Source organism: Muscardinus avellanarius, assembly GCF_963383645.1.
Source record: "Muscardinus avellanarius genome assembly, chromosome: 10".
NCBI classification, from domain to species: domain Eukaryota; kingdom Metazoa; phylum Chordata; class Mammalia; order Rodentia; family Gliridae; genus Muscardinus; species Muscardinus avellanarius.
The window spans coordinates 81683267-81699729 of NC_137796.1; the positions used below are offsets into that span (position 1 = coordinate 81683267).

A 16463-nucleotide genomic window follows, 5' to 3' on the forward strand; every position below is an offset into this window, starting at 1 on the left:
ACCCTGCTTGGAACGAAGCTGGTAACCACAAGTTGTTTCTTCCCTTCTCTCTATGCATTCACATCTACTCACCTCACTCAAATACATCTAGCTTTTTAAGGCAATAAAAAAGTTTTACAAGAGCCGGGCGGGGTGGCACACAGTTGTAATCCCCTCTTGGGAGGCTGAGACAGGAGGATCGCGCAGGTTTGAAGCCAGCCTCAACTACTTAGTGAGGCTTTCAGCAACTTAATGAGACCCTGTTTCAAAAACAAAACATAAAATAGGGCTGGGAGTATAGCCCGGAGGTAGAAAGCCTCTGGGTTCCATCCCCAGTACCACACACACACACACACACAAAAGTTTTACAAGGGAAAAGGTGAGATTAAAGATAGTATCTATTGTGGAGCCCCTTTTGATTACATCTGAATTTAACTACTGAGGCCCTGAGCAGCCCCAGAATGGGGCTGGTCACTAAAAGGAACAAATGATTAGAGGGAGGCCTGGAACCCCTAAAGGGCCCTAAAGATTAAGTTCGCTTAATTAATTAATTTAATTAGTAGTACTGGGGATTGAACTCAGGAGTATTCTAAATCCGAGCTACATGCCCAGTCTATTTTTTATTCTTTTTTTTTTTTTTTTTTTTTTGGTACTGGGATGGAACCCAGGGGGATTCTACCTCTGAGCTACACCCCCAACCCTATTTTATTTTTAAATTTTTTTTTTACAGTACTGGGGATGGAACCTAGGGGCATTCTACCTCCAAATTACACCTCCAGCCCTAATTTTTAAGTCTTTTTATTTTTGAAACAGGGTCTCAATGAGTTGTGAAGGGCCTCGCTAAGTAGCTGAGGTTGTCTGCGAACTGTGAGCCTCCAGTTTCTGCCTTCCGAATGCTGGGATTACAAGCGTGCACCACCACACGCGGCTCCCAACCTTATTTTTTATTCTCTTTTATTTGAAATAGGGTCTAAGCTGCGGAGTCCTCACTAAGTAGCTGAGGCTGGCTGTGAACTTTTGATCCTCCTGTCTCAGCCTCCCAAGTATTGACTGGGATATAAGGGTACATTACCAAACCTAGCTAAAAAAAAACCCCAAAAACAAAAAACAAAACAACAACAACAACAAAAAAAAAAAAACAGGTGTAATAATCTTTTGGGTAGGTAAGCATATGTGCATGTTGCTGGGAGGCTAGCATGTCCAGAGAGGATGTGGAAGCTCTGACCAGTGCATGCCTTGTGCCAAGCATCTCTTTCGCGCGACTGTTCCTAACTTTTACCCTATAATACCTAGGCAGTCACAGGAAAAACATTTCCCTGAGTTCTGTGAGCCACTTTAGTAAATTGCTGAACCTAAAGAGCTTGTGAAAACCCTCAATTTATAGCCAGTAGATGTGACAATCTGGACTGGTAAAGGGCATCTAAAGAGCAATCTGATGGGACTGAGTCCTTTAACTTGTGGGACCTGACACCAACACCAAGTAGACAGCATCAAGAACTAAACTGAAATGTCGGACTAACTGGTGTTGGCAAAGAATTGGTGTCAGAAGTGTTGTGTGAGTAAAGAAATGGTTTTGTTTAATATTCAATTAAACAAATATTCAATTAAGCACTTGGCCTTAGGAAAAAAGGAAATTCTGGCATGTGCTATAACATGAATGAATTCAAAGACACTGAATGCAATAAGCCAGTCACATAGGAACACATACTGATTGGATGATTCTACTTATATCAAGTACTTGACAATAATCAAACTCACGGAGACAGAGAAAAAAAAATGGTATTTGCCAGGGAACTGAAGAAGAGGTGAAATGGGGAGTTAGTATTTATTGTTGAATAAGCAGTTCAGGCTGGGAAGGTCTAGAGAGACAGTGCTGATATTTCCATAACAATACAAATATATTTGATGCTACAGCATAAAAGTAAAATGTACATTACGTATATTTTACTACAATTTTTCAAATATTTAAGAATCAAGGTAACCATGGTGACAAACACTTATAATCCAATACTTGGGAGGCTGAAACAGGGGGATCGCAGGTTTGTGGCCAGCCTCAGCTACTTAGTGAGGCGCTCTGCAACTTAGCCAGACCCTGTTTCAAAATAAACAATAAAAATGGGAGCCAGGTGTGGTGGTGCACGCTTGTAATCCCCGTGCTTGGGAGGCTGAGACAGGAGGATAGTGCAGGTTCGAATCCAGCCTCAGCTACTGCTCTCAGCAACTTAGTGAGACCCTGTTTTTGAATAAAATATAAAATAGGTCTGGGAGTATAGCCCGGAGGTAGAAAGCCCCTGGGTTCCACTCCCAGTACCACAAAAAAAAAAAAAAAGAAAGAAAGGGGAGTGGCTGAGGGTGTAGCTTATAGGTAGAATGCCCCTTATTCAATCTCCAGTTACATACACACACACAAATTAAGAATCCACCTTTAAAAAAAAAAAAAAAAGAATCAAGCTCTGGTAAAAGGGGGAGGGAGAAGGAATACACACTCTGACCATCATCCATAGCCCTAAGGCTCTGCTCCACAGACCACTTTCAAAACCACAAATTTAGTGAGAAAAAATTTTTAAGAAAGGAACACTGGGCCAGGTGTGATGCTGCACATTTGTAATCCTAGTACTTGGGAGGCTAAGACAGGAGGATTGCAGATCCAAAGACAGCCTCAGCAAGTAGTGAGACTCTCATCAACCTAGCAAGACCCTGTTTCCAAATAAAAACAAAATAGGCTGGGGGTGTAACTTGGGAGGTTGAATGCCCCTTGGTTCAATCCCCAGTGACATATACACAAACACATAAATCATCAACTCAGGGCATAATGTTTACAAATAGTAAAAAGTATAAGGTAAAAGTATTCTGAAACTAAATTACACATTTCAACACAATCATGAACTACATCTTTAATAACTAAATACCTTTGCTTCCTCTGCCATTTTTTTCTCTTCATCAACTTCCTCAATTTTTGCTGAATCTTCACTTTGAAGTTTTCTTCTCTTTTGCTTGGGAGCCATGAAGCCTTGGAGAAATTTCTTTATGACACTGGCCTGGAGGGCAATGACACACTCTCCAAAATCCTTCAGTTTTTCTAATGAAATGACCTACAGGAAATATAGATTGAGAAGTTGGGCATGGTGGCACATGCTTGTAATCCCAGCATTAGGGAGGCTGAGACAGAAGGATCACGGTTTGTGGACAGCCTCAGCTAAGTGAGGCCCTTTGCAACCCAGTGAGACCCTGTTTCAAAATTTAAAAAAACAAAAAACCCCACCAGGCTGAGGGTGTAGTTCAGAGGTAGAATGTCAGGCTGAGGGTGTAGTTCAGAGGTAGAATGTCCCTGGGTTCCAGCCCCAATACTGGGGGAGGGGGGGCACACACACACACGACAAAAACCAACACCCATACACACAAACACACAAAACCCATAAAACTAGATTGAGAAAAGGCTAAGACAAAGAAGGAGCCACCTTTAGGTTCAAATCATCTTTTTTTTGGTGGTACTAGGGATGGAACCCAGGGGCATTCTACCTCTGAGCTACACTCTCAGCCCTATTTTATTCTTCATCTTAAAACAAGGTCTCACTAAGTGATGGAGGGCTTCACAAATTGCTGAGGCTGGCTGTGAAATTGCAATCCTTCTGTCTCAACCTCCTCCTAAGTACTAGGATTACAAGCATGCACCAAAAGCTAAAGATATATTAAATGAAGTTATGACTATGGTTTAACAGCCAGTTTTTTATTCAGCTATTAGATAAGATCTTTTCAAAGTGCTACGCCAACTGCTAGACAGCAAAGGATGACAAAGAAAAACTGTATGTACATAAAGAATTTTTGGTTCCACACATATCTTTTAAGGCAAACCCAAACATGAGATTTCTAGGGCCATACTGGGAAGTCAAAAAGAGTATCAGGGAACAAATCCGCTTTGAAAGGACATTTTCTTACCCGGGCTTCAAATTCTGATGTTTCTTCCACATATCCAAGTCCTCCTTTCTGTAACCTTGTTGCAACTTCAATGAGATCACTTCTGAGAAAGTTTAAGAGTTCCTGATTACCATCACAGGATTTTAGACCCAAATTGGGTTTCCGAGCCAAATGTATCGAGTGAATAATGTCGTGGTATCTATAAGAGTTGAGGCAAGAGAAAAGAGGTGAATAAAATAACTGAAAGAGACCCTAACCTGTTTAGCAACCACCACTCCCAGTCCTCCCTCTTCCTTATTCCCTGGAAACCTATAATCTATGTTCTGCTTCTATATAGATGCCCATTCTGGATGTTTCATATATATGAAATAATAAAATATGATATTTTATGTTTAGTTTCTTTCATTTGGCATATTTTCTAGATTCATCCATTTTCTAGATTCATCAATGAAGTGAAAAAACACTTGATTCTTTTGTGGCTGAACAATATTCCATTTATTCATTCATTTATTTATTTATTGGTACTGCGAATTTAACCCAGGAGCATTCTACCTTTGAGCTACACCCCAATCTCTATTTTATTTTTTGTTTTGAGACAGGTCTCACTAGATCGCTGAGGCTGTCTTTCAACCTATGATCCTTCTGTCTCTCAGATTCCCAAGTATTGGGTTTATAAGCATATGCCACCACACCCAGGTTTCCATCATTTAGATATATATTTTATTCATCTACACATCAGCTGGTGGGCATTTACTGATTATTTCTACTTTGGGGTTGTTGTGAATCTTGACACAACACATTTAAACAATAACCCATTTGGTACTGCATTTGCAAGTGCATAACTACAATGAGGCCCACAGCTTTGGTATATGGTATAAATTATTCAATAAGCAATCCCACTACCCTGTATTATACATCATTACAAGGTTATTTTTCCAAATAAGCATGATGTGCCAAAAAATACCAAGAAATAATAAAAATCAAAGGTAACCCTTTAAAATTTTAATAGCTTATAAGCAAAAACAGCACTCTAGATATTGTATCTACTGCTGAAGAGGAAATGTGAGGAACAATATGAAAATCTTTACCTCTTCTCTAGTCTCTCTTTAAGTTGGCTTTCTCTTATTCCCTGAGGATGAAGACAGGTTAGCAACTCATCCAGCTCCTTCTGACTATCACATAAAAACCTGTAGAGGCAAAACAGATTTTACAGCTCTCAGGGGATCTAGGGTTGGTGGTGAGAATGGGAAAAGCAGAATTCTAAACCTGTTATTAGTCTAGTATCTACAACTAGAATAATTTACAGTTTCCCTGAGGCTGAGTGCTAGTTTTATCAAAAATTACTTGAGCATAGCCGGGCGTGGTGGTGCACGCCTGTAATCCCCGCGCTTGGGAGGCTGAGACAGGAGGATCACACGGGTTCGAAGCCAGCCTCAGCTACTTAGGCTTTCAGCAACTTCGTGAGACCCTGTTTCCAAATAGCATATAAAAAAGGTCTGGGAGTATAGCCCGGGGGTAGAAAGCCTCTGGGCTCCACCCCCAGTACCACAAAAAAAAAAAAAAAAAAAAAATTACTTTAGCCATAAATCAGGTGTGGTAGCACACACTTGTAATCCCAGCACTTGGGAGGCTAAGATAGAAGGACCGCACCGGTTTGAAGCCAGCCTCAGCTACTGAGGCTCTCAGCAACTTAGTGAGACTGTTTCCAAATAAAGCATCAAAAAGAAAAAATGTTGCAATATGGAGTCAGTAGTGGTGGTGCACGCCTATAATCCCAATAATTGGGAGGCTGAGATAGGATTGAGGTTTGAGGACAACCTCAGCAAGTAGTGAGACTCATCATCTAGCAAGACCCTATTTCAAAAATAAAAATAAAATAGGGCTGGGGATTCAGCTTGAAGGTAAAACACCCTTGGATTCAATCTCTAATACCACACACATAAAAAGAAGTACAATATGATGTATGAAGTTATATTAAGAAGGGGAAGATCGGATTCCATACCCTTCACAAATCAAATGTTTTTAATATACAAGAAATCAGCCAGGTGTGGTGGCGCACACTTTTAATCCCAATACTTGGTAGTCGCAGCCGCAGGAGGATCTCACAGGTTCGAAGTCAGCCTCAGCTACTCAGTGAGGTTCTTGGCAACTTAGTGAGACTCTGTTCCCAAAAAATATAGGTTTGGGAATGTAGCCTGGAGGTAGAAGGGCTGTGGGTTCCACCCCCAGTACCACAAAGCACGCACATATGTGCACACACACGAAATCAAAGTAACACACGTCCTTAACATTTGAAAGGAAAGAGAAAGAGCAACCAGATAAATGCTCACATTACCATAGGTTCTGTCCTTGTTTGGGCACGGTGGTCTCCACAGCTATTTCTATTGCTGATCCATGCTGTGCGTTAATGCTTGCATTTTTGCCTAAGTTTGCTTTCTTACCTAAGGAAATGTAAACATTAAACTGAATATAGTAAATACTCAATTTCAAGTTTCAAACCTCAGTACCCAGTGCCAAACCCAATGACTATAAACACAGATGCTGCCTGTCAAATATTTAACATGGGCTGGTTGTGGTGGCCCAAGCTTATAATCCCAGTACTTGAGAGGCTAATACAGGGGGATTCCAAGTTTGAGGACAGCCTCAGCAATTTATGAAGATCCTCTATCAAGCCAGGCGTGATGGGACAGGCCTATAATCCCAGTACTTAGAAGGCTGAAACAGGAGGATCACAGGTTTGAAGACAGCCTCAGCTACTTAGCAAGACCCTGTTTCAAAATAAAAAATAAGGCTGGGGGTGCAAATCCCTGGGTCCTATCCTTAGTAACCCCCCCAAAAAATGAGCATGTATAAAAAATAAAAAGGCTAGGGTATAGCTCAGTGGTAAAGCACCCCTGTATTCAATCCTCAGCAACACACACACACACACCCCCACACACACACACACCCACTAGATCTTTCTACAAGGTAACATAACCTATACTTGATATAATTTAGCATGAAAACATATTTGAATTTGTTAGCTATGTAAAAAAATTACTAGTTTTCTAATTAGCAACTCTATGAGTTTGAAGTTTGGATTAGAAATTTCTCTAAAATGAGGAACCACAGCCAGGTGTGTGAGCACACGCTTGAAATCCCAGTATTTAGGAGGCTGAAACAGGAGGATCACAGGTTCGCAGCCAGGCTCAGGTACTTAGTGTGACCTTCCCCAACTTAGTGAGGACTGGCTTCAAACTAAAAAGAATTTTTAAAAAATCAGGCTAGCCAGGCATGGTGGCACACGCTTGTAATCCCCGCCTTGGGGGGCAGAGACAGGAGGATCGCACAGGTTCGAAGACAGCCTTGCTGGCTTAAGAGACCCTGTTTCCAAAAAAAAAAAATTAAAAAATAGGTCTGAGAGTGTAGCCCAGAAGTAGAAGGGTTTCCAGGAACCCCAATATCACCCCCCCCCAAAAAAAATCAGGCTGGGTGTGTAGCCCCTGGGTTCTATCGCTAGTACAGCAATAAAAATAAAAATAAAATGAACTATTTTTTTGGGGTGGTACTGGGGTTCCTAGAAACCCTTCTACCTCTGGGCTACACTCCCAGACCTGTTTTATGTTTTTGTTTTTTAATTTGGAAACAGGGTCTCTTAAGCCAGCGAGGCTAGCTTCGAACCTGCGCGATCCTCCTGTCTCTGCCTCCCAAGCGCGGGGATTACAAGCGTGCATCACCACGCCTGGCAAGAACCACTTTCTTAAAAAATAAAGATTTCTCAGAGAAACCTAAAACTCTAAATTGTGAGAATCAATTTTCTTACTAACCTAGTGATTCTCGAAAGGAAGCAAAGCTGCCTCCCAGGGAACATTTGGCAATGCCTGGAGACATTTTTGGTTTTTACTACTGACAACTAGCAGGTAAAGACCAGGAATGCTGCTGTTAAATATCCTTTAAAGCCGGGCGTGGTGACCCACGCTTGTAATCCCCGCACTTGGGAGGCGGAGACAGGAGGATCACGCAGGTTCGAAGCCAGCTGTGCTGGCTTAAGAGACCCTGTTTCCAAAAATAAAAAAGTATAAAATAGGTCTGGGAGTGTAGCCCGGAGGTAAAAGGGCTTTTAGGAACCCCAGTACCACAACAAACAAACAAACAACAACAACAAAAAAAACAGGACAAGCCAGGAGTGGTGGCACACACTTATAATCCCAGCAGTTGGAAGGGTGAGACAGGAGGATCGTGGTTCATGGACAGCCTCAGCTACTTAGTGAGGCCCTTTGCAACTCAGTGAGACCCTATTTCAAAATAAAAAATAAATAATGGGGCTGGGGGGTATAGCTCAGAGGTAGAATGCCCCTAGTAGTAGTAGTACTAGAGGTACTGTACTGAATGTACTATTAGGGGTTCCAGCCCTAGTACTGCAAAAAAGAAAAAAAAAATTCAGGACAATTGCCACTACAAAGAATTATCTGACTCAAATATAAGTAACGAGCTGAGAAGACCTATAGAAGACCTAATCTGATACAAGCGTCTCTCTTTTTAATATTAAATTTAATTTATTGCCGGGCGTGGTGGCGCACGCTTGTAATCCCCATGCTTGGGAGGCGGAGACAGTAGGATCGCACTGGTTTGGAGCCAGCCTTGCTGGCTTAAGAGACCCTGTTTCCAAATAAAAAAATATAGAATAGGTCTGGAAGTGTATCCCGGAGGTAGAAGGGCTTCTAGGAACCCCAGTACCACCAAAAAAAAAAAAAAATTTGTATTGAAAAATGTTCAACTTATATACTTCATGAATATGAAATGTAGTATGTATTCAAAAAGTACACTTGAATTTGAATTTATTTATTTATTTATTTATTGGTGGTACTGGGGTTCCTGGAAGCCTTCTACCTCTGGGCTACACTCCCAGACCTATTTTATACTTTTTTATTTTTGGAAATAGGGTCTCTTAAGCCAGCAAGGCTGGCTTCGAACCTGCGCAACCCTCCTGTTTCCACCTCCCAAGCGCAGGGATTACAAGCATGAGCCACCATGCCCGGCGTCACTTGAATTTATTTTACAAGTTGAATACACCCATATAACTAGTACCAAGATCAAGATCATTATCAGTGGTCCTTCTCACTTTTTTGGTTTTTTTAGTTTTTATTTTCTAAAGAGACAGGGTTTCACTATGTTGCCCAGGCTGGCCCCAAACACCAGGGCTCAAACAATCCTACCTCAGCCTCTCAAGGAATAGGCACATGTCACTGCTATCAACATTCAGTCACTTATTTTTAGTTAGGTATTTGGTATGTTTCTCCTTACCAGAATTTTAGTTAAATGACACTTTGGAGCCATGTGTGATGGCGCATGCCTGTAAACCTAGGACTTGAGAGACCGAGAAAGGAGGATCACAGTTTCAAAGACAGCCTCAGCAACTCAGCGATCCCTGTTTCAAAGTAAAAAATAAAAGAGGGTGGGCATGATGGCACATGCTTGTAATCCTCATACTTGGAGGCTGAGAGAGGAAGATCACATGTTTCTGGCCAGCCTCAGCTACTTAGGTCCTCTGCAACTTAGTGAGACCCTGTCTCAAAATAACAAATACATCTGGAATATTTTATGTCTTGTTTGCTGCACAAGACATAATCCAAAACATTAAAAAGTACTTTGTAAGCCAGGTGTGGTGGCACACACTTGTAATCCCAGCATTTGGGAGGCTGAGACGGGAGGGTCGAAGTTTGAAGACAGTCTCAAACTATTTAGTGAGGCTCTTTGCAACTCAGTAAGACTCTGTTTCAGAATAAAGAATAGCCGGGCGCAGGGGCGCACACTTGTAATACCAGCATTCGGGAGGCTGAGAGCGGAGGATCGTGGTTCGTGGACAGCCTCAGCTACTGAGGCCCTCAGCAACTTAGTGAGACCCTGTTTCAAAATAAAGAATAAAAAAATAGGGCAGGGGGTGTAGCTCAGAGGTAGAATGTCCCTGGGTTCCATCCTCAGACCCACACTAAATAAATAAATAAATAAATAAATAAATAAATAAATGACTGGGGGTGTGGCTCAGAGGTAGAATGCCCCTGGGTTCTATTCCCAGTACCCCCCCCCCCCACACACACACAAAGTGCTTTGTGAAACAGGCATGGTGGCTCATGCTTGTAATCCCAGTACTTGGGAGGCTGAGACAAGAGGATCTTGTAGGTTCAAAGCCAGCCTTAGCTGGCTTTGTTTGTGCTGGGGATTGAATCCAGGGGCATTCTATCTCCAGGCTACATCTCTAGCCCTACTCTATTTTTATTTGGAAACAGGGCCATGCTAAGTTTCTGAGGCTGGCTTCAAAACTGTGATCCTCCTGTCTCAGCCTCCCAAGTACTGAGTTTACATACAGTGCCATCACACTTGGCTCTTTTCTTAATTTTGTAGTAGTAAGGATTGAACCCAGAGGCATTCTACCTCCAAGCTACACCTCCAGTCCTATTTTGTTTTTACTTTGTCTTGGAAGGTCGACCTTCCAAGAACAGGTATTACAGGCGTACACCACCATGCCTGGCTTGTGAATAAATAAATTTTTAAATTAAAGAGGTCATATAACTCTACTTAAAGAGGTCATAAAACTCTGCCTTCCTGGCCCTCAACCTCTTTTCCAGCCTTAAAGCACTTACAAAGTTTCTAAAGGACAAAGTTTAAAATCTACTACAAAATCTACTATTCAAACATCCTAATACCCATGCCCTTTCCCTTCTCACACTAGGCCTGGAAGAGAGCTGGTAATCACAAGTTGTTTCTTTCCTTCTCTATGCATTCACATCTACTTACCCCACTGTAATATACATATCTAGGTAAAAGGCTATAAAGAAGTTTTGCAAGGGGAAAGGTGAAAAAGAAAAGATGGCACTTAAAGTTGACCCTATCTGAGCTGGGTCAAAAAACTATAGAGTACCCTGAGTTAAAATGGATTGACTTCAAAGATTTTCCAACCTTACAATGGCCCAAAAAGCAATATACTCCAGCATAAATAGAATTTTGAATTCTGACCTTTTTTGAGGCTAGGAATATACAGTAATATGTTCTCTTAAAATGTGGGAGCTCAGCTCCCAATCAGCTACAATGTCATGAGGGGAACTAATGCACACTCTGTAGTGTACTGTGTTGCTAAGCTACGATGTTAGGTAGATGTATGCAAGGCATTTTCAATATACAATACTTTAAAAATTTACAGTGAGTTAATCAAAATATAACCTTATCAGGAGTCAGGAACATCTGCAGTAGATGTACTTACTACGGGGACAGTAATCCTCATCAGGAGAGTCTGCACGGTCCTTTCGGTGATGGCTGAATCGATAGTCAATGCTGTCATGTACCCACCCTTTTTCAATGAACAATCCAGGAACTTCATCTGAGAAGAGCCAGTATCTACAAATCACAATCATGTATTAATAAGATAAAACATCAAAACTGGATGATGTTACTGTTGAGGAAACCAACTACACTACAATGTATGACTAAGCACCCATAATAGCTAAAAAGATTCTTGTTCAGAGTACCAGACAGATAAAATTTACACAATGAAACAAATACCTAATTCTGTAGCAACTTTTTAAAAATAGGTTTATTGGGAAGCTGGGCATGGTGTGCATGCTTGTAATCCCAGCATTTGGGAGGCTGAGACAGGAGGATTGTGGTTTGAGGACACCCTCAGCTACTTAGTGAGGACTTTACAACTCAGTGAGACCTTGTTTTAAAATAAAAAAAATCAAAAACTGGGCTGGGCATGTAGCTCAAGGGTGGAATGCCCCTGGGGTTCTATCTCCAGTACTGCAAAAAATAAAAAAAAAAATAAATAAATAAAATACAGTTATTGGTGCACTGCAGTCTCACATAATACTGAAATTCATGAAGTTCACAGTGATATAGTGACATTTATGATGCAGCACTTGGTGGGCTTTGCACTGGTCCCACTGCTACAACAACTTTTTTTCTGTGGTACTGGGGATGGAACCCAGAGGCAATCTATCTGCAAGCTACACATCCTAGCCCTTTTTGTTCTGAAACAGGGTCTTGCTAAGTTACTAAGGCCTGCAATCCTATCTCAGCCTCCCAGGCACTGAGATTACAGGCATGCAACACCATGCCCTGCTGAGGCATCTGTAACTTCTAATACTTCTATATATTCAGGTTCCACATAATGCATGCATTTTAAATTTATTAACTGTTGTATGGGACCATGCCCAACCATCGATCCATCCTTCCTTCTTTTCTTTCTCTCTCTCTCCCTTCCTCCCTCCCTCTTTCTTTTTCTTTTTCTTTTTTTTTCAGTACTGAGAATGGAACCCAGAGCATTCTACCTCCAAACTACATCCCCAGACCTATTTTTGTTTTTCTGGTATTGGGAATGGAACACAGAAGCATTCTACCTCCGAGTTACACCCCCTGCCCTATTTTTAATTCTTTATTTAAAACAGGGTCTCACTGAGATGCAAAAGGCCTCATTAAGTAGCTGAGGCTGTCCATGAACCACGATCCTCCTGTCTCAGTCTCCCAGATGCTGGGATTATAAGCGTGCGCCACCATGCCTGGCCCAGCACTATTTTTATATTCTTTATTTTGAAAAAGGGCATCACTGAGTTGCAAAGTGCCTCACTAAGTAGAAGATGAGGCTGTCCTTGAACCTAGACTTTCCTGTTTCAGCCTCCCAAGGGCACGCCACCACACCTAGCTTTCTACACTTTCCTTTTTTTTTTTTGGTGGTACTGGGGTTCCTGGAAGCCCTTCTACCTCTGGGCTACACTCCCAGACTTATTTTATACTTTTTTATATTTGGAAACAGGGTCCCCTAAGCCAGCACTGCTGGCTTTGAACGTGCGATCCTCCTGTCTCCGCTTCCCAAGTGCGGGGATTACAAGCGTGCGCCACCACGCCCGGCTACACTTTTCATTTTTGAGGAAGTTTTTTTTTTTTTTACTGCTGGGGATTGAACCCAGGGCCTCATGCATGCTAGGCAAGTGCTCTATTACTGAGCTACATCCCAAACCAGGAACATATTTAACTTTATTATAATAGCTTTTGGCACAGTTCATTAAAAAATGTGTAATAAACAACTATTTTTAATCAGAATTTTAGAAATGAACAAAAAATTTATTCACAGTGTTTTAGATAGTTTTCTAGTTATATAGCCCCACAAGAAAATAACAATTCAATTTAGTACTTGCCTATTATGGTTTCGATCTGTACCAATAGGAGTCCTACGCATGACTAGCTTTGCCTTGGCAATTCCTTCCTGGAAAGCCTTCTCAGCAGCTGCTTTGTGCTTCCGTATTCGTTCTTCTTCAGCTTCACGTTCTAGTTTCACTGATAAAGGTAAAAAAGTGCCCAGTATAAAGCAGATGTTCACTGAACCTCAGGAAATTAAGGTTCTTCTCCAAATTCTAATGTTACAAGAAATGATGTATAAGGCAACAATTTCTGTTTGGTCTTCCTATATTTCTTATGTTTTCATGAAGTCTTCCCCTCAACAGCCACAGGATTCTCAAGAAAAAATCATGACGAATAAAACCAGTAACTTTCAAAATAAAACATATTTTAGTCCCAAGGAGATATGACAGTAATTTAGCTTAATTTTTTTATACTTTTGATATTGGGTATTTAACCCCAGGGCATTCTACCTCTGAGCTATACCCCCAGCCCTATTGTACTTTTTTTATTTTTTTGAAACAGGGTCTTACTAATTTGCAGATGGCCTAAGTGCTGAAGCTGGCCGTAAACCTGTGATCCTCTTGTCTCAGCCTCCCAAATACTGGGATTACAAGCATGCACCACTACACCTGGCTAGCTTAGTATCTTTGATGACAATGAATAAGAACTTTGAAAACTAGGATAAGGAAGCATGTGGGAACAATAATAATTATTGTATGGGTTATAGCTAAGTGGTAGTGTGTTTGCCTAGCATACACAAGGTCCTGATGGAATCCCCAGACACACACACATCTGAATAACATTTTTCTAATTATTTAACAAATTACTGCTAATGTTGAAGGAAAAAAAAAAAGAGCTGGGCGTGGTGGTGCATGCTTTGTAATCCTAGCATTTGAGAGGGTGAGACAGGAGGATCACAGTTCCCAGACAGCCTCAGCTACTATTTAGGCCCTCTGCAACTAGTGAGACCCTTTTTTATTCTTTTTTCAAAAGAATAAAAAAATAGGACTGGGAAAGTAACACCACAAAAAAAGAAAAGAAAAAATGTAATCTCTGTATGTGTGTCAGTAGGGATTGGATTTAGGCATTCTACCTCTGAGTTATACCACCTGAGACCTATTTTATTATTATTATTATTATTAATTTATTTATTTATTTATTTTGGTGGTGTGGGGATGGAACTCTTCTACCTCCTGGCTACACTCCCAGACCTATTTTATATATTTTTTTTTTATTTGGAAACAGGGTCTCTTAAGCCAGCGAGGCCCAGCAAGGCTGGCTTTGAACCTGCCAATCCTCCTGTCTCAGGGATTACAAGATGCCTGGCTATTATTATTTTTTAAAATTTGAAACAGTGTCTCAGTAAATTGCCTCCCATAATTTCAGAGGATGGCTTTGAATCTGTGATACTATTCTCTCAGCCTCCCACATTGACAGATATGCACTCTCATCTCAGGAATAAATTAACCAATTTATTCCTGCCTTTTCATTATATGAACTTATTCTAAATACAAATTTTCTTCAAAAACGAAACAAATACAGTTATTTTGACTAAAATTCTTTCCTATCACATACTGCAACTATAAGCTACAGAACACTACTATTTACAATGCCACAATTTTTAAACCTGATCCTTGCACAGGAAGCCAGCCTCAGCTATTTAGTGAGGCTCTCAGCAACTTAGTGAAACCCTGTTTCCAAATAAAATATTTTAAAAATCGGTCTGGGAGTATAGCCTGGACGTAGAAAGCCTCTGGGTTCCACCTCCAGTACCACCACCACCAAAAAAAAAAAAAAAAAAAAAAAAAAAATTAAGACAAGCTGGACATGGTGGCACACGCCTGTAATACAGTCCTTGGGAGGCTAAGGCAGGAGGATTACAGGTTCACAACCAGTCTCAGGAACTTACACCCTCAGACAACCTATTGAGGCTCTTGTTTCAAAATAAAAAAATAAGCCAGGCATGGTGACCCATACCTATAATTTCAGTATTTGGGAGGCTGACAGTAAGATTGCAGGTCCAAGGTCAGCCTCAGCAACTTAATGAGACTTTGTTAAAAAAAAAAAGAAAAGAAAAAAAGAAAGAAAAAAGAAAAAAACAAGGCATGGTGGGGCATGCTTGTAATCTCAGTACTTAGGAGGCTGAGACAGGAGGATCCCAGCAAGTAGTGTAGTGAGACTCATCAACCTAGTGAGAGCAGGTTTCAAAAAGTAAAAAAGTGGCTGGGTGTGGTGACACACACTTGTAATCCTAGTACTTGGGAAGCTAAAATAGGAAGATCACAGGTTTGTGGCCAGCCTCAACTACTTAAGTGAGGTCCTCCTCAACTTAATGAGACCCTGCTTCCAAATATAAACTACAAAATAGGGCAGAGGGTATAGCTTGGAGGTAGAATGCCCCTAAATTCAATCCCTGGCACTGTAAATAATATAACAACAACAACAGCAATAACAATAATAAATAAACAACAACAACAACAAAAAAGGCTGAGCATGATGGCACATGCTTGTAATTCCAGTTCTTGAGAGGCGGAGACAGGAGAATCGCAGGTTTTTGGGCAGCCTCAGCTACTTAGTAAGGTCCTCTGAAACTTAGTGAGGCCCTGTTTCAAAATAAAAAATAAACAGGGCTGTGTGTGTAGCTTAGAGGTAGAATGCCCCTGGGTTCAATCCCTAGTACTGCAATAAATAAATAAATAAATAAATAAATAAATAAATAAATAAATAGGTCTTGGTATATCGATATAGCTCAGACGTAGAATTCCCATGGGCTCAATACCCAGCACAAAAAAAAAAAAAAAAGAAAAAAGAAAAATGCCAAGCTTGGTCCCACATGCTTGTAATCTCAGTACTGGAGAGGCTGAGGCAGGAAGATGACAGGTTTGCAGCCACCCTCCACAACCTTGTGAGGCTCTCCACAATTTAGTGAGACCCTGTTTCCAAATGAAAACTACAATAGGGCTGAGGGTGTAGCTTAGAGGTAGAATGCCTCTGTGTTCAATCCCTAGTACCACAAAAAATGAAAATAAGACAGGTGTGGTGGCGCACGCTTGTAATCTCAATACTTGGGAGAATGAGACAGGAGGATTGCAGATTCCTGGCCAGCATCAGCAACTTAGTGGGGTCCTCCTCAATTTAGTAAGTCCGTGTTTCAAAGTAATAAAATGGGGCCAGGTGTGGTGTTGCAGGCTTGTAATCCCTGTGCTTGGGAGGCGGAGAAGAATAGAAGCCAGTCACGCTGAGTTCAAATTTAAAAAAGTATAAAAATAGGTCTGGGAGTGTAGCCTGGAGGTAGAAGGGTTTCCAGGAACCCCAGTACCACCAAAAATAATAATAATAATAATAAAATAGGGCTGGGGGTGTAGCTACGAGGTGGTATTTCCCCAATACCACCACAAAAAAAAAAAAAAAGAAGAAAA

The 16463-nt window shown here is 41.0% G+C and overlaps 1 protein-coding gene across 1 annotated transcript in view; it reads right to left on the bottom strand.

The window, feature by feature from the left end:
• Positions 1-16463, bottom strand: part of BAZ1B (bromodomain adjacent to zinc finger domain 1B) — a gene marked incomplete at both ends in the record, with an annotated part of 78607 nt that overhangs the window by 14607 nt on the left and 47537 nt on the right. Inside the window, 6 exons of the mRNA XM_080704295.1 lie at positions 2889-3071; positions 3916-4093; positions 4983-5081; positions 6230-6335; positions 11132-11265; positions 13062-13200. Coding sequence (XP_080560421.1) covers positions 2889-3071; positions 3916-4093; positions 4983-5081; positions 6230-6335; positions 11132-11265; positions 13062-13200 — 839 coding nt within the window. The remainder of the gene's footprint in view (positions 1-2888; positions 3072-3915; positions 4094-4982; positions 5082-6229; positions 6336-11131; positions 11266-13061; positions 13201-16463) is intronic.